At 40.3% G+C, this 14589-nt stretch overlaps 1 protein-coding gene across 1 annotated transcript; it reads left to right on the top strand.

The window, feature by feature from the left end:
- Positions 1–8454: 8454 nt before the first annotated feature.
- LOC124681648 (coatomer subunit beta-1-like) lies at positions 8455–13298 on the top strand. The gene is made up of 4 exons (XM_047216519.1): positions 8455–10503; positions 11478–11993; positions 12292–12377; positions 13094–13298. The coding sequence occupies exons 1-4, from the start codon at positions 8455–8457 to the stop codon at positions 13296–13298; spliced, it is 2856 nt and encodes a 951-aa protein (XP_047072475.1).
- Positions 13299–14589: the final 1291 nt, after the last annotated feature.

The following is a 14589-nucleotide window of genomic DNA, read 5'->3' as shown; positions in this document are numbered from 1 at the left end:
AAGTGTTGGTTGTTTCAAGACTCAAGCATGACAATGTCATACAGTCTGCGACAAGGTTTACACCATGGTGAGGAACAGTAACTAAGCATTCTACTTTCATAGACTCTTAGTGTGTTGCATTCACGACAGAAGCTTTCAGCCTCAAATTGCATAACGCTTGTTGAGGTAAGATGTCATTTATAGTTGGCCTCATTTCTGTCAGTAATATAAGAGCTACAAAAGCTTCTCTAGAAAACTGATGTATATGCGGTTCTTGATCACAGGTAAAAAGGGTGTCAAGGGATCCCAGCCAGGATAAGTCTTATCATCGATCCATCGGGTGAGGGTTGCTGTAAGCACCACAAGATGGCTTGTAGCATGCCGCGGTGGCCTATCCGACTGATTCTACGCCGCCGCAGCCTACTCCGGCTTGGCCGCAAACTCTTGCCTGGATAAACAATGAACATTACTCTACCCTTTATGTTTAAAATGTGATAGATAAAATCAATTTGTCGTCTGGATAGAACACATTTTGAGTGCTTGTAGCGTGCTATGTGTGATGGAAAAATTCAAAAATGTACTTGTGCTAAAACCTAGCTAATTACAAAAGCACACCTTCTGGAAAGCAATGGATTGAAAGAGCTGTGTTTGTAGTATGATATCGTCCTTAGTACTTACTATTAGTAGCATATGGTGGTTGGAGTAGCAGGTGGGCTTTGCATGCATGTCGCGAAGTCATGTTATAGTTTGTAATTGGGTAGAATCATCTCTTATTCCTTTTAATCTGAAAATGTATCTAGCTAGGTTCGCACCCAAAAATCTGTAGGGAAATATCCAGTTTTGTCATGCATGTACGGGTCATTCTGATGCATAGAACAAATATTTTTCTATTGTGCATATAGGATTCGTAGATCACGTAGTGAAGTGCATCTGTCAAAATCATGTGATGATAGCCCTTTTCTATGTATAAGTTTCTGTTATTCGAATTGAAAAAATAGCCTACATGAGATATGTAACTAGAGTTAACATGTTGCCCTTTTTGTGCAGGCTTTTTCTTTTAGGCATTTTCTCACATCAAAAATTATTTCCAGTGTCCTATGGACATAAGAATTGAAGCAAATCTCTGAAAGTTAATAACTTGCGATAACTCCTTTCTACACATTGGCCAAAACTTCTGTACTGGTGATAAACTATCATGATGGAGCCAAGGTTGCTGTATGAAATCTCAATTGTTATCAGAGATCTGCACCTTCGCGAATCTACGGCCATATCTTTCTGGTACCTGAAGCCTGGTGTCTACTGAACTGAGCGCTGCAACTTAATGGAGCAGTTACACCCAATTTCTTATTTGTGAGTTCTTTGATCCCGCCTCCTTATGTACCTCTTTGCTGGTACCTTCTACTCTTTGTTTGGCTTGCAGGTCACTACTCCTCACATCTCCTAGAACTAACTAACTTGCTTATGCTTATTATTTCTGCAATTCTACCATGTAGGTTCATGAGAAGCTTTTAGATGGCTTAGAAATGATGAGGAAATTTGTTCTATATTCAAGTATAACTGACATATGATAGTTTTATCTTATTTACAGCCTAGACATTGATAGCCTGAGTGTGCTTGAGGGACATTTTCCGAGTATGATGGCCTGTTCCTACATTAAGGTAGGTACTGAAGAAAGATATGCTTTCTCACTTGCTAATGTCGATTTGATTTAGACCAACGGTAACCCTATACATGACTGGACATCAATATGTGTTCCATGGTAGAGTGCATATCATGTACACGCCACAAGGAAATGGATGATGCGACAAAGAGGCAGGGGAGGACGCGATTGTAGTGGCAGCAACAAGGAGGCAAGGGATGAGGATGAGATGTTTTTCGCCTTAGCAGCGGGGATGGGGCTGTCCTCGCACTGGCGGCGGAGAGGCAGGTCGTTCGGAGAGATAGTGAGAGGGAGTGAGCTTGAGAGTGGAGAATTGGGATTATGAGTGAGGCTGAGTTTTTCTTCTGATGTGTCCATGTCCGTTCGGCTATTTAGCATTAACGAGTTCTTTTTTGTCTATATAAAGGTCAAGATTGTAAAGGGTTCATACAAAATGTTTGTAAAGGGATTAAAACATATGTTATTTAAGATCGTTTTAAATTTAATATCAGTGCATTGATATTTTTGTGATAGTTGTTTTCATTTGATAATGATAAAAAATGTCTCATCAAAATTCGACAATACATGTCGTCTAATTTTCTTTAGTATGTTAACAAGCATTGAAACCGAGTAAAAAGTGGAAGATTTTACCTTCTGTCTAGATGATGAACCGAGCTGGACAGGAGGCCTGGATCGAGTGTTCTAGCTGAAGGTGGTCGTTTTTTGTGTGGGGAGCCGAAGGTGGTCGTTGCCGGCCGTATGCCGTCGGAGGATGCAACCAGGTAAACCAACGATGCTGGTCGACGTGGGCTTGGATGCGGCAACGGTGATGTTGGTATCCTTGCTGTGGGCCTCGAAGGAGGGTGACGGTTGGTCGGCGGAGGAGGAAGTTGCGAGAGATAAGGGAATTTGGTGAGGTTGTGCGCGCTTGGGCTTCGGTGCCGCGGGCAGACTGCGTCTTGACAGCGAAGTCGCGCCGACGCTGATGATTGGAGCTGGCTGGTGGAGGCTGCGGAGCGGATAGGAGGTGGGAAGAGGACAAGGCGGGGAGGCGAGATCCAAAGAGTTGAAGGCGTTGAAGGGGACGTGACGAGAGGAACATAATGGAGACGAACAAGACGGGAGTGATGGGAGCGAGGGGAATGAATGAGGAAGAAAGAGATATATATATGTTTCTTTAGGTAAAAAAAATTTATGCAAGAAGATATAACATCGAGAACCATAGTCCCAGTGTTACAAAAATCCATCGTACTACCGTATATATAAATTCTAGAATCTAGACTATGTAACACCGGAGATTCACTATTGATCATGTATATCTACATGACACCCAAAGCATATATTTTAAATGTGGATTTTTTTTTGAAGAAAAACTTCTGCATATTCAACCTATGCAAGTCAAGTTTCGTGAAAGTCTATCCTTTTTGTGTTATGTGTAAAACAAATATAAAAAATCTTGTAAAAAGCTTTTTTAGCATCAAATTTTATATTTTTTACACACAACATATAAGATATTTGTTTTCTTGAAACAACTTGGTGATACCATAAAACATGGAGATGTACGCGGCATATTCCCGGTCAGAAATTTTAACATTTTAACATACATTTAAAAATCAAGAGCATATTCTATTAGGTTCCAAAATGTCTTAATCTTTACTACTCATCTGATACATATTAAATAACCCTAATTTACGGAAATTTACAAATCGTAGAGTTGCATTCTAAATCAAAAGTTTGATGTAACCTTAACAGTTGCCATGTTTGCCAAATTCACTCTCGGCATTACTTCATGAATGGTTAAATTTACACTCCCATCAATATATTAATTAATCTATTTGGCAGAGAGGTGCATCTAATTTATTGAGTTTGTGGATTGAAAAGATGTATGTAAAGATGTGTTATTGTGCTTTGATCGTAACCATGTTTCACTTCATTTATCCTTGGCTTGCATGTGCTGGAGAGGTTTGAGGAAACAACCTAAAAAACATTAGCATCCGCACCACCGGCTTGCCGATGAAGTTTTTTTAGCTGAAGGTTTTCTAAACCCCTTTTGTATATTTGACACAGAAGACTACGATCCAGGGTTGTCTCTGGATATTTATGAATATCAATGTGTTGTTTGGACTAATCAAAAAATAAATATTTCTTCGGTTATAGCTGTGTTTGCAGCACCCACATTTTGTGAGACAATAATACATCTAAAAGGAGATATCGTTGAGTTTACAGTTATGACGACCCAGAACGCATGTGTGGGACTTACCGCGGAAGAGTAACAAGAAGACCTAGAACTTGGAACCACGAAGATGCACACAAAAATGTTGTCTTGTTATTGCGTTCTGTATTGTTATGTTGTAGTACATTATGATATTCATGATTTCTTTTGAATTTTCATAGTGAGTTGTGAATTATATATATGCATTAAGAAATAAAAATTGAGGTCCCGTGGCAACGCACGGGCATTTATACTAGTCTTTAAAAAAAAATCAAGACCACCACGTTTAGGTTTGTAACTTACGGCTGAGATTTTATGACAAAAATAGTAGTTCCAGTTTCTTTATTTGACACGGGAAATCAAGGAACGTAAAAATGTAGTTCTAGAGGAAACATGGAAACCTGAGTCTCTTTCCCATACAAGTAAAAGGCCATTATTATTATTTTTTAACCATAAGAGTTCAATTTGATCACGTCTAAGTAAACCATGTACGTACATGTTTGCTTATCATGTCACGTTTAGACCAATTGTTTAAAAAAAATCGGTAAGTTGTCCATGTACTATACAGATGCCGGACGCGTCGTGTTTGTAAACTTCTGAAACCACACGATGCATGGCGATGTCTAGACTATGGACGTGAAATGTATTAAAATCAGAATTCAGTTTTTTTTGCGGGAAATTCACCGATCTATTAATAATCATCATCAGTAGTAGTACAAATAACCCAAAAAATAAAGAAAATTATAAATTGGTACTCGGACCACCTAGCGACGAGTACAAACACTAGCACGCCGAATAGTAACCACATGTTCCATAGGCCACGCCAGCAGGAACTGAGCGACAGAGCCAACAAGGAGAACGTGTTGTGCATCGAGTTGCTACCGTCGTCCCGCCTTCGAGCCTAGCAGCCTAGAAGACGAAGATGAACATTGAGATAAATAGTGTGAAGTGATTTTATACTATAAATAAATTGAGTATATTTAAAAAATCGAAAGAACGGAATGTTACCATCTCCCTATCGAGAAGGATGTAGAAGATTCATCTAAATTTAGATGTATCTTTACACTAAATAATGCATAGATATATCTAAAATTAGAAAATATGTGACATCCTTTTCGAGATGGAGGTAGTACAAAGTAGAGCACATGTTTGTATGATATACGAAAAAATATTATGCATAAATATTGAGCACGAATCTTGCTCCACAAGTATTTAGCTTGAAGCGTGACATACCAAGTCTTTTATCGCAGCTTCAGTTGCAGTTAATATGATCGGTTATTGCCCTAAGCGCACACGCTCAAGGTGAGTTCATGTTACCGTGTAGGTCACATATACATGCCATGGGATCTATCACAACTCATTTTTAATCAGTTATTATGAGCAAAGAGTGTAATTGGTTCCGAACGGTAAATAAGTCCCGTGTTAGATAAACTATAATCGATAGAGTGTAATGTTTCAAACAAACATGTTAGAAAAAGCTCTATAAATAATTATGTATAATTTATCATACGATTTTGGATTTAAAGCTCATCGACATGTTTGGCTACATCTGTTTACGATTTTTACAAATGTTAATTTCAAGATAGACATGTCCAAGTTTTAGGCCGGTACACACAAATTTATGTCTATACTGATTCGGACTCCGGGTGAGAGCTTATGACGCGGTAAAATAAACAACAATTATATTAGTATTTCTAATTTATTCATATTTAATGCTGTTTTGTGCTGATTTAATTTATTTTATCAAAATTTCCACATTTGTGTAAGGATATAGAATCAGGACAAGATTGCTCCATATACATCAAGAGTTAGTTTTATAAATATGATGTGAACAACATCACAGTTTTTATTTGGAATCAAACTGAGTGATACATAAGTAATCAGCAGAAAAGAGACTAAGAACAGTATGCACATGGAGGTGGTTCTTTGTTCTATCATTAGAGAGAACAATGTTGTAAGTGTAAGAGAAATATGTTGGATTGTCATGATAAAAATACACTAATGCAAGGTAACACCTTCGATATCCACTCAACAAATCAGCGGACTTTTAGTTACCAAAAAATAAATTATAAATTATAGAACATGTGACATGGTATTATTGAAAATTTCATAGTAAATATTCTTCACAATTAAAATGATTCAAAAATAATATCACAACTGTGATTTTTTACCTCATATAATTTTGTGGGAGAATTTTCAATTTCTATTATATATATGACACCATAAATTTATATCATTAAGAGCTTTAACCTGTTAAAGATGATGCCCTCGCAATTGCGAGGGCCATCTTGCTAGTTTTTATAAAATTATTTGCGAAGTACTATGCTTATCACTCTTGCATGAAAAGCAAAAATGCTACTTTCATAATTATGAATATGACTATGTGGTGGGCGATGGAACCATGGTATGAGTATGGTGGAGGTTCCATTGCAAAGGATTTGTATCCATCTAGGATTAACAACAAATATCGTTCGGTGATTCTTGTGTCGTTAGACCCGTGTTAACCATAAGATCTGGAGTGGGACAGAATAGTCAGTTGTGTTTCTTCCTCTCGTTCATCAACAGATGTGCTTACCGTAGTTAGTTGAGTCCTGAGGGACAACCAGAGTGGTTGGGGAGCCCTAAGTCCCCACGGTAATGCAGTCTATGATGGGTTGTAACGACCGGCGAAGGTATCATGGTCGTGGAACCTGATAGTAGTCGAGGTCGGATGGTATCCAATGGGTACGCTGACCGGAGAGGACCCAAGGTCTAACTACAACAAAGGGTGGGTATTCGGGGTCGTGGAGGAACACAATGATTGGCTAGGACCTTATACCGGGCCTCACACCACGGAAGTGTGAACGGGAAAGCTGGCCGGTTGGCACCAAGGTTAAGATCTCTTATGGGTAAAGCAACACACCTCTGCAGAGTGTAATGAATCGTGACATGTCACTCCCTGTTCCGGGTTTTGGAACTGCGAACGCGGTTGGAAAGGAACTCCATGAAGTTCTAGACACCCGGTGAAGGCTGACGGACATAGCTCTTCAGAATAAAAGAAACCTTTTGAAGAAATACTTATGAAAACTTGTGTTGGCATTTGACTTTCTGGTCTAATGCCGTAGCTAGTGCATTAAACACCTCTTTCCTATAATGAACTTGTTGAGTACGCTTGTACTCATACCTCTTATAATCTCATGTTTAGATTGTCTGAATCACCTAGAGGAGGCCACTGAAGGACAAGAAGGAGCAGATGGGATCTGCTATGAAGAACCAGACCTCTCTGGAGGAGTAGAGGGGGTCGATTACCTGATTGTGTACGGAACTGGGGAGGTTCCGAAAGAAGACCACGCTTGAGCAACACTAGTAGTAGCAGTAGTCGAGCAACACGAACTCTATAGTATTTAGTTGCTCGAATCGAATGGTGCTAAGCCTTTTTATACCTATATTGTATAAGTTAAGTAGGGTTCACCTAAAACCTAGGAGTTATCCTCTATGAACCCAGGAGGAGCTCCAATGTGATGTATATATATGGTTTGTAATCTTAAGAGACTGAAATAAAGACCAGCTATGCTTCTATTGTACTACTCCGAGGGATATAATATTTGCGGATTGGTACTTCGCACATGTTATGTCAACGACTGGCGTACTACAACATGCAGTGGTATGCAGGGTCACCACAGAGCAGTGGTGATCATGTGCCAAAAAATACTCAAATACTGTGGGCAGTGGTGATCATATGCCAAAAAAGATTTTTCGCAATAAATCTTGATATATTTTCACGTCAAAAAATAGATATATTTTTTTCAAGGATACGTCATGGACAGACGTATCGGTTTCATAGAAGAAGAGACCAAGGGGCCAAAAATACAACACGCCTCTGGCGCCAACGCCATGGGTGCAACACCACGCTAACCGAGGGGGTAGCACACACGGGTAAAGCAACTACTCGCGACATCTTCAATTTTCTACAGGCGCAAGGATGTCTCTAAGCAGTCTAGCCGCTCACCAAAGCTCCGCATCATGAGAGATCTTCTGGATCACCATATCCTTGAAAGGAGCCGCACCTTCAAAGATCACATCATTTCGATGATGCTAGAGACTCCATCATATAAGCACCATCGTCGTCCATAGGTCTCGATCGTCTCGACTAAAACATAGTTGGAGAGGGAGTAGTAAGAACGGCCAAGCCCCTTTGCAGCAAAATTAGTGGAGGGCAGATTGATAGAGTAGTGATTTCAGACTACTCACAATGGAAGTATCATAGCTAGTATCATGCACTACATGCATGCAAAAAGCTGATATGGCACATCAATTAATAATGAAAGAGATGATAGTAGTATCATAGGTAGATACCGTATCATAGCACGTAGAACTAGGAAAATTAATGCCAAACAAATCTTGTACACACTTTTGTATTGAGATTCTACAAATCATTAAATACATGTAACATATGATACTACTACATGATACTACTACTATGCATTGTGAAGATAGTATCGTACAGTAGCATCATATGCATGATACTACTATATGATACTTTCCATTGTGACTAGTCTCAGGATGTAATTAGACTAATAAATAAATAATAACCATTTAATAACAGCTTAATGGTGAGATAAACGGGTAGGGGGGGGGGGGGACCATGGGCGAGAAACCCTGCACCCTCCTTGTGCACTTCGACGAGGGCTCCCCCGACGTGGTAGAGAAGGTCATGGTCGACCTCCAGGGCAGCGACGTCGCTGCCAAGATCGCCGCCATGAAGCTCGCCATCATGCTCCTCCTCAACGGCACCACGCTCCCGGCCCTCTTACGCACGCTCACCCTCTACGTCCTCCCCCGCAGGGAGCCGATCTTTGAGAAGCTCTTCTTCCTCTACCTCGAGATCATCGACAAGCGGGACGCTGCCGCTGGCGAGGTCTGCCCGGATATCGTGCTCTTCGTGAAGTACTTCCGCTACAACCTGGAAAAGCGCAACGAGTACGTCCGCGCCATCACGCTGCGGCTGCTCTGCCGCTTCCGTGAGCCCGAGCTGCTCCACCCGCTTCTGCCTTGCATCATCGCCAACCTCGAGCACGAGCAGGGTTTTGTCCGCCGCCATGCTCTATCCGCAGTCTTAGCAGTATACCACCTGCCTCGCGGTCACATGCCCCTCCCATACGCCGACATGTGCAACCTCGTGCTGCGTGCTGTCGCGTTCGATCAGGATGCTGATGTCAGGAGGACCGCTTTCGTCTTCCTATGCGACTGCGCACAGGACCTCGCCGTCAGTTACCTGCTTGACAACGCCCCCCACGTCGCTAAGTGGCCTGACCCGCTCCAGATGGCTGCCCTCGACCTCATTTGCAACAAGGTATGCCGCTCTTTGGACCACTCTGGTGAGGGTGGGTACATGAAGATCATCTTCTCCATCCTGTCCAATTGCAGAACTGCTGCTGTCCAATACAAGTGCGCCGGCACACTCTTGTCCCTGTCCTCCCGGCCGATCTCTGTAGTCCAAGTCGCTGCCAAGACGTACTGCAAGCTGCTCACTTCCCAGAGTGATAACAACGTGAAGCTCGTTATCCTGGACCGCCTCAATGAGCTCTGCACCTCACACCGTCATGTGATGGTCAATTTTGTCATGGACGTGCTTCACTCACTCGCGATCCCCAATGTGGATATCAGAAGGAAGGTGCTCGATGTGGTGCTTGGTTTGCTCGCTGCACGAAATGTGCAGGAGGTGGTGCTATATCTCAAGAAGGAGGTTGTTAAGATGCAGGGAATTGAGCTTGAGGAAGCCGGCGAGTACCATCAGATGCTGGTGCAGGCAATCCATGCCTGTGCTGTGGAGCACCCTCAAGTGGCCGGATCGGTGGTGCAGCTCCTTGTGGACTTCCTTGGTGAAAGTAACGGTGCCATAGCGTGTGATGTCGTTCTTTTTGTGCGTGAGATCATGGAGACCAACCCCATGCTGCGTGAGTCCATGATACAGAGGTTGTTTTCTGCATTCGGTCAGATCCAAGAATCCTTTGTCTGTTCACGTGCTCTCTGGATGCTTGCGGAGTACTCGTTTTCGGTATATGAGGTTGAGAGTGCCATATCTACCATAAAGCAGAGCATTGGAGATCTGTCATTCTACTCTGTATCTGACGAAAGGGAGTCGACCGATACATCGAAGCCAGCCCATCCAATGATGAATTCATGTACTGCGTGTTCTAAAAGATCTACCGTTCTTGCAGATGACGCCTATGCCACACATATTTTTGCCGCAAATGCTGCCATTTCTGCTCCAATTGCTCATGGGTTGCTGGCTTCCAAAAAGTATCTCAGATCTCTCGTGGTGTCAGGTGATTTTCACTTGGCTGCCGTTGTTGCATGTACACTTACCAAGCTTGTGCTGAGGCTGGAAGAGGTTCAGCCTTCTAAGGTTGAAGTAAATAAGGCATCTACAGAGTCCTTGTTGATCATGGTGTCCTTTCTGCAGCTGGGCCAGTCCTTTTGCGCTCGCCACCCTGTTGACCGGGACTGGTATAATAGGATTGTGATCTGTGTGAAGTTGCTTTGTAATTCTAGTGTTGATGTAAAGAAGGTTTGGTTGCTGTCATTCCGTCAGAGCTTTGCAGAGATGCTTGCTGAGAAGATGAAGATCAAGGCACCGATTTCCCATGCGCAACCTGATGACCCCATTGATTTCTACCACCTGAAGAGGAGGGTAAGAGAAAAATTACTTCTGGCTTCTCTTGTTTTGGTTTTCGTGGAATTCCTAAATCCTAAATCCATTTTTACTGCCTGATGTTAATATTGCTTACTAATTCACCAAATTTCAACTAAACTGTAGAATGATGAAAGATTTTGAAAGGAAGCATGCCTTGATACACAGTAACCAGTATAGTAGAACATTCTGGAGACATGTTGTATTCACCCAAATTAAAGTCCAATTAAATTTTTATTGAGTATAATGAATTGTTCAGGTGTATATTATATCATTCGGTGGAAGAACTAGAAACAGAATCGTCACCTGAGTTTACAGTTACTTATTTTCAAAAGCGCTTTGTTATGATGTACACAGTATTTCTGGTTTTTGAGATATGTTTAAACAAGTCTTGCTCATGTTCTTTATGGTGATTATGTTTAAACAAATATAGTGAAATGTCCACTGGTCATGGTCCTTTTCCTGATCTTCCTTTTCATTACAGGACCTCCTTTAGTTTTATATTGACCTTCTATTGTCATGGATAGTTAATGGCTCGACTAGAAGTTTTCTGTTGGAATAGTTGTTATGGTTGATAGGTTGAATCATTTGAAACTTTTAAGAATGTTTCAATTCTGTAGGTATTATATTAATAAACTTTTATATGATCATAGAAGAAAAATTCCCTGCTTGATGTTAAATCATAACAGGAGTGCATCCTTCAACAGGAGTTCATATATGTTGAGTATAAAGAGACATGGGCCGCATTGTCGGTATGTGGCATAAAGGTTGACCTTATCATTAAATATGGCAATACATGAACTGGAGACTTTTTTTACACTGTAATCAGAGGCATAACAAATCTATGTTAGTTATCTTGCTGTATTATCAGAGTGGTAACAAAGCCATAGGTTTCATCTCTACAAGAGTGTGACAATTTATTCTTCTGCAATTTTCCGTACAATATAAATTTCTTTTTGCATTTATTCGTGTAGGCATTGAACCAACGTGAGTTGGATGATGATTATCGAGATTATTTAAAATCTATAACTGTTGATGTTATGACGGGTGCAGATGATGCAAATAGACTGAAACGCCTTGTTCAGCTGACGGGGTTCAGTGATCCTGTCTATGCTGAAGCATATGTTATGGTTAATCAATACTATTACAATGCAGTAGTTGATGTTACAGTCATAAACCGAACAAACGAAGCACTTCAGAACTTGTGCTTGGAGTTTGTAACAGAGGGTAAAAATGTGATAATTACTGACCGCTCTGAGAACTACACCTTGGCTCCTCAGGAAAGCAAGCAAATTCAGGTTAACATCGAGATTACTACAGCGAACAGTGCAGTCATACTTGGTCATATCTTTTATGAAACTACTGATGGAAAGGAGCATTCAGAGGTCCTAAAAGTTATTTTAATTAACATCCTGGATTACATGTCGCCTGCTACATGCACTGATATTGCTTTTCGGAATATGTGGATAGAGTCTCTGTTTCAATATAAGGTACCATAGCTAGTTCTGTAATTTTTGAATTTGCAAGATTGCTGCTTTTATTTCATTGTATTGTACTCTACTGAACAGTGCATGTCTTTCTAGCATTTTCTATGGGTGGCCATAAATTAGCGAGTACTACTATCACATGTTATTTAAATAAATATGTTCTTCTTTATACAGCTACATTCTTGTCATACTAATATGAAGATGCTCTATATTTCACCAAATAATTTTCATGGCCATGCTCCTTTTTCGTGCAAATCTTATGTGTTGGTGTATACTACTGATATTCTTTCCTTTTCATCAGTTGAAGGTTAACACGGTGCTTCATGATGAGAGGGAATTCCTGAACCATATAATCAAGTCAACAAACATGACATGTCTAACACCACTGTAAGTCTGAAAGAGAAATGGCCTTTCACGTTGATCTACAGAGTACAATTTTTGGTGCTTTGATGCATTAATAATACATTTTTCTCAAAAATGCCTGTAGTCATACGCAAAAGCTTGATATATCTCTTATTAACACAACCATGAATTCGAATTTCACGATTTGTTACTAGTTAAATGTTTATGTATTCTAGATATATTAGATTAATGGCTTTTTACCAGAATTGTCCCTTTCAGCATTAAGGTACATTTAGGCTAAGGTAACTTACTGTTTCTTTCCAAGGTTTGCAGCCTAATATTCGGATGTAATATGAACTGAGCTTTATATCACACAAACTAGAAGTTATGTAGTAATTAAGGTCTTCATCTCACCAAACCAGAATTGCACACACAAGAGCTCAAAATGGCCCATCCTCTTTTTTAATCATTTTATACTTTACTATCCTTTCCAGCCATGCATATTCTACGACTGTCCAAACAGACATAGTGGAAACTTCATAATTTAATTTTGTATGGCAAAATATGACTTTTACTAAATCAGCGACAACTAGTATAGAAATGGAGGAGTAAGAATGGAAGCAAGCCAAGCCCAATTGCTAAGCTGCTATGACCAGAGTATGCTTGAATCTTGCGTTCCGCTGCTAGTTGAATTGCTAACGTTTGTACCATTTGTACTTCATATGCTAGCTTCTCTACTCATATCTTAACTGTGATTTCAGGTGGGCACTTGATGGAGACTGCGGACTTATAGCCGCCAATCTTTACGCCAAGAGTGTGTTTGGCGAAGATGTTCTGATGAACATCTGTGTTGAGAAGCAGGCCGATGGTGAACTCAGTGGCTGCATCAGTATTAAGGGCAATGTCGAAGGAATGGTGCTCAATTTAGGTGAAACTCTGTCACAAGTAATACGGCCACTCATATAAGCTACTACATGGTTTAATGATAAAACTAATTTTATCTGTTGTCTTCTTTTGTGGGGCAATGCTATACATCTGTTATTCATCTGCTAGGTAAGCACTAGAATCGGCGTCCGATCCTAATTATCCATTGGACTAGTTTTCTTCCGTCGGATTAGAAGCATGCAGTGCGTCTGGTCGTGGTGTCTCCTAATTAAGACTGTTCAGTTGTAACGTTGCCGCATATCACGTCTGATCTCCCTGAAATTTTTGTACTCTGCCGCTTCCTCTATGCTTCAATTCCATCACAAGAACCAGAAAAATAGCGCATCGTATGCATCGTCTTATTGGTACTGTAATTTGGAAGCAAATTTTGCGTACTGATTAAAGGAAGCATGTGCATAGGTACTAAGAAACATTCTTTTTTGTTAAGATGGGAACTATTTCTAGTTCCAAAATACCGTTATTCTATTAAGTGATAGTTGAAGCAATTATGTTGGTTTACGAAACTTTGTTCTCCAGAAGTTGAAGCATGTCAGGTGTAATGTGATACCCAAAACCTTGTATGGTAGCAAATAAATTATCCTTAGGGAGCACACTTATTCTGGTATCTGCCAAATATGTTGTAGCATATAAGCAATCATTCATTAAGTATTGCTGAAACAATAATGTGTACAAACTAAGAATCACATTAATGTATTCTTGAATTACTTGTCGAATGAAAATTCGGAAGCACATCTTTAGGTTTTAGGAAATACTTGTTGAATGCTAATTCGGAAGCATGTGTTCTAATAACGCACCTTCTGTCTTATCGAGTCCAATTCTTACTGGTTTGCTCCTTATTTCTTGCTATTAGATAATGGGCTCTAAGTTCTTGATGAATTTTTAACTTGCCAAGACTTCGGTTCTAATACAAGAGTTTTCCTCTGGACGAATTTGCTAATACAGTGTTCAGCTTGTTCACCTGAGGTTCATCTATCTCTTTAAAACATTCTTGCACATGAGGAGCTCCATCCAGGCCTCTTGATTTTTGGCCGTTGGATCAGATGATGTGGCACTCTCTCATTTAGATAAAAGTGTATGCGGCTTTGAAAATGGCAGTATGTTGAGTCTATGTGTTGAGTCAAGTTGTACTGGTTCAGTATATACTTTGGAATAATATGGCTTATATCTTGGCATGAGATAATGAAGATTGCGTTAGAGCTTCTTTGGCAAAAATAACTTCCATAAGCAAGGTCATGCTTTATATCTCTTTTTTTCCTGTCCGAAAGAAACAAATACCGACCCTCATATAAACCATATCATCTAGGCAGGCTGT

This window comes from Lolium rigidum, unplaced genomic scaffold (genome assembly GCF_022539505.1).
Source record: "Lolium rigidum isolate FL_2022 unplaced genomic scaffold, APGP_CSIRO_Lrig_0.1 contig_5106_1, whole genome shotgun sequence".
In the NCBI taxonomy this organism is placed as follows: Eukaryota; Viridiplantae; Streptophyta; class Magnoliopsida; order Poales; family Poaceae; genus Lolium; species Lolium rigidum.
Note: the sequence above shows the minus strand (reverse complement) of the source record. Positions and strands in the feature narration are given on the sequence as shown.

Excerpts from the sequence above, each read along its gene's own strand:
- LOC124681648 (XM_047216519.1), top strand. The coding sequence starts at position 8,455 with ATGGGCGAGAAACCCTGCACCCTCCTTGTGCACTTCGACGAGGGCTCC. Across the intron at positions 11,994-12,291 it reads AGTCTCTGTTTCAATATAAG|TTGAAGGTTAACACGGTGCT; the intron begins GTACCATAGCTA and ends CCTTTTCATCAG. Across the intron at positions 12,378-13,093 it reads ATGACATGTCTAACACCACT|GTGGGCACTTGATGGAGACT; the intron begins GTAAGTCTGAAA and ends CTGTGATTTCAG.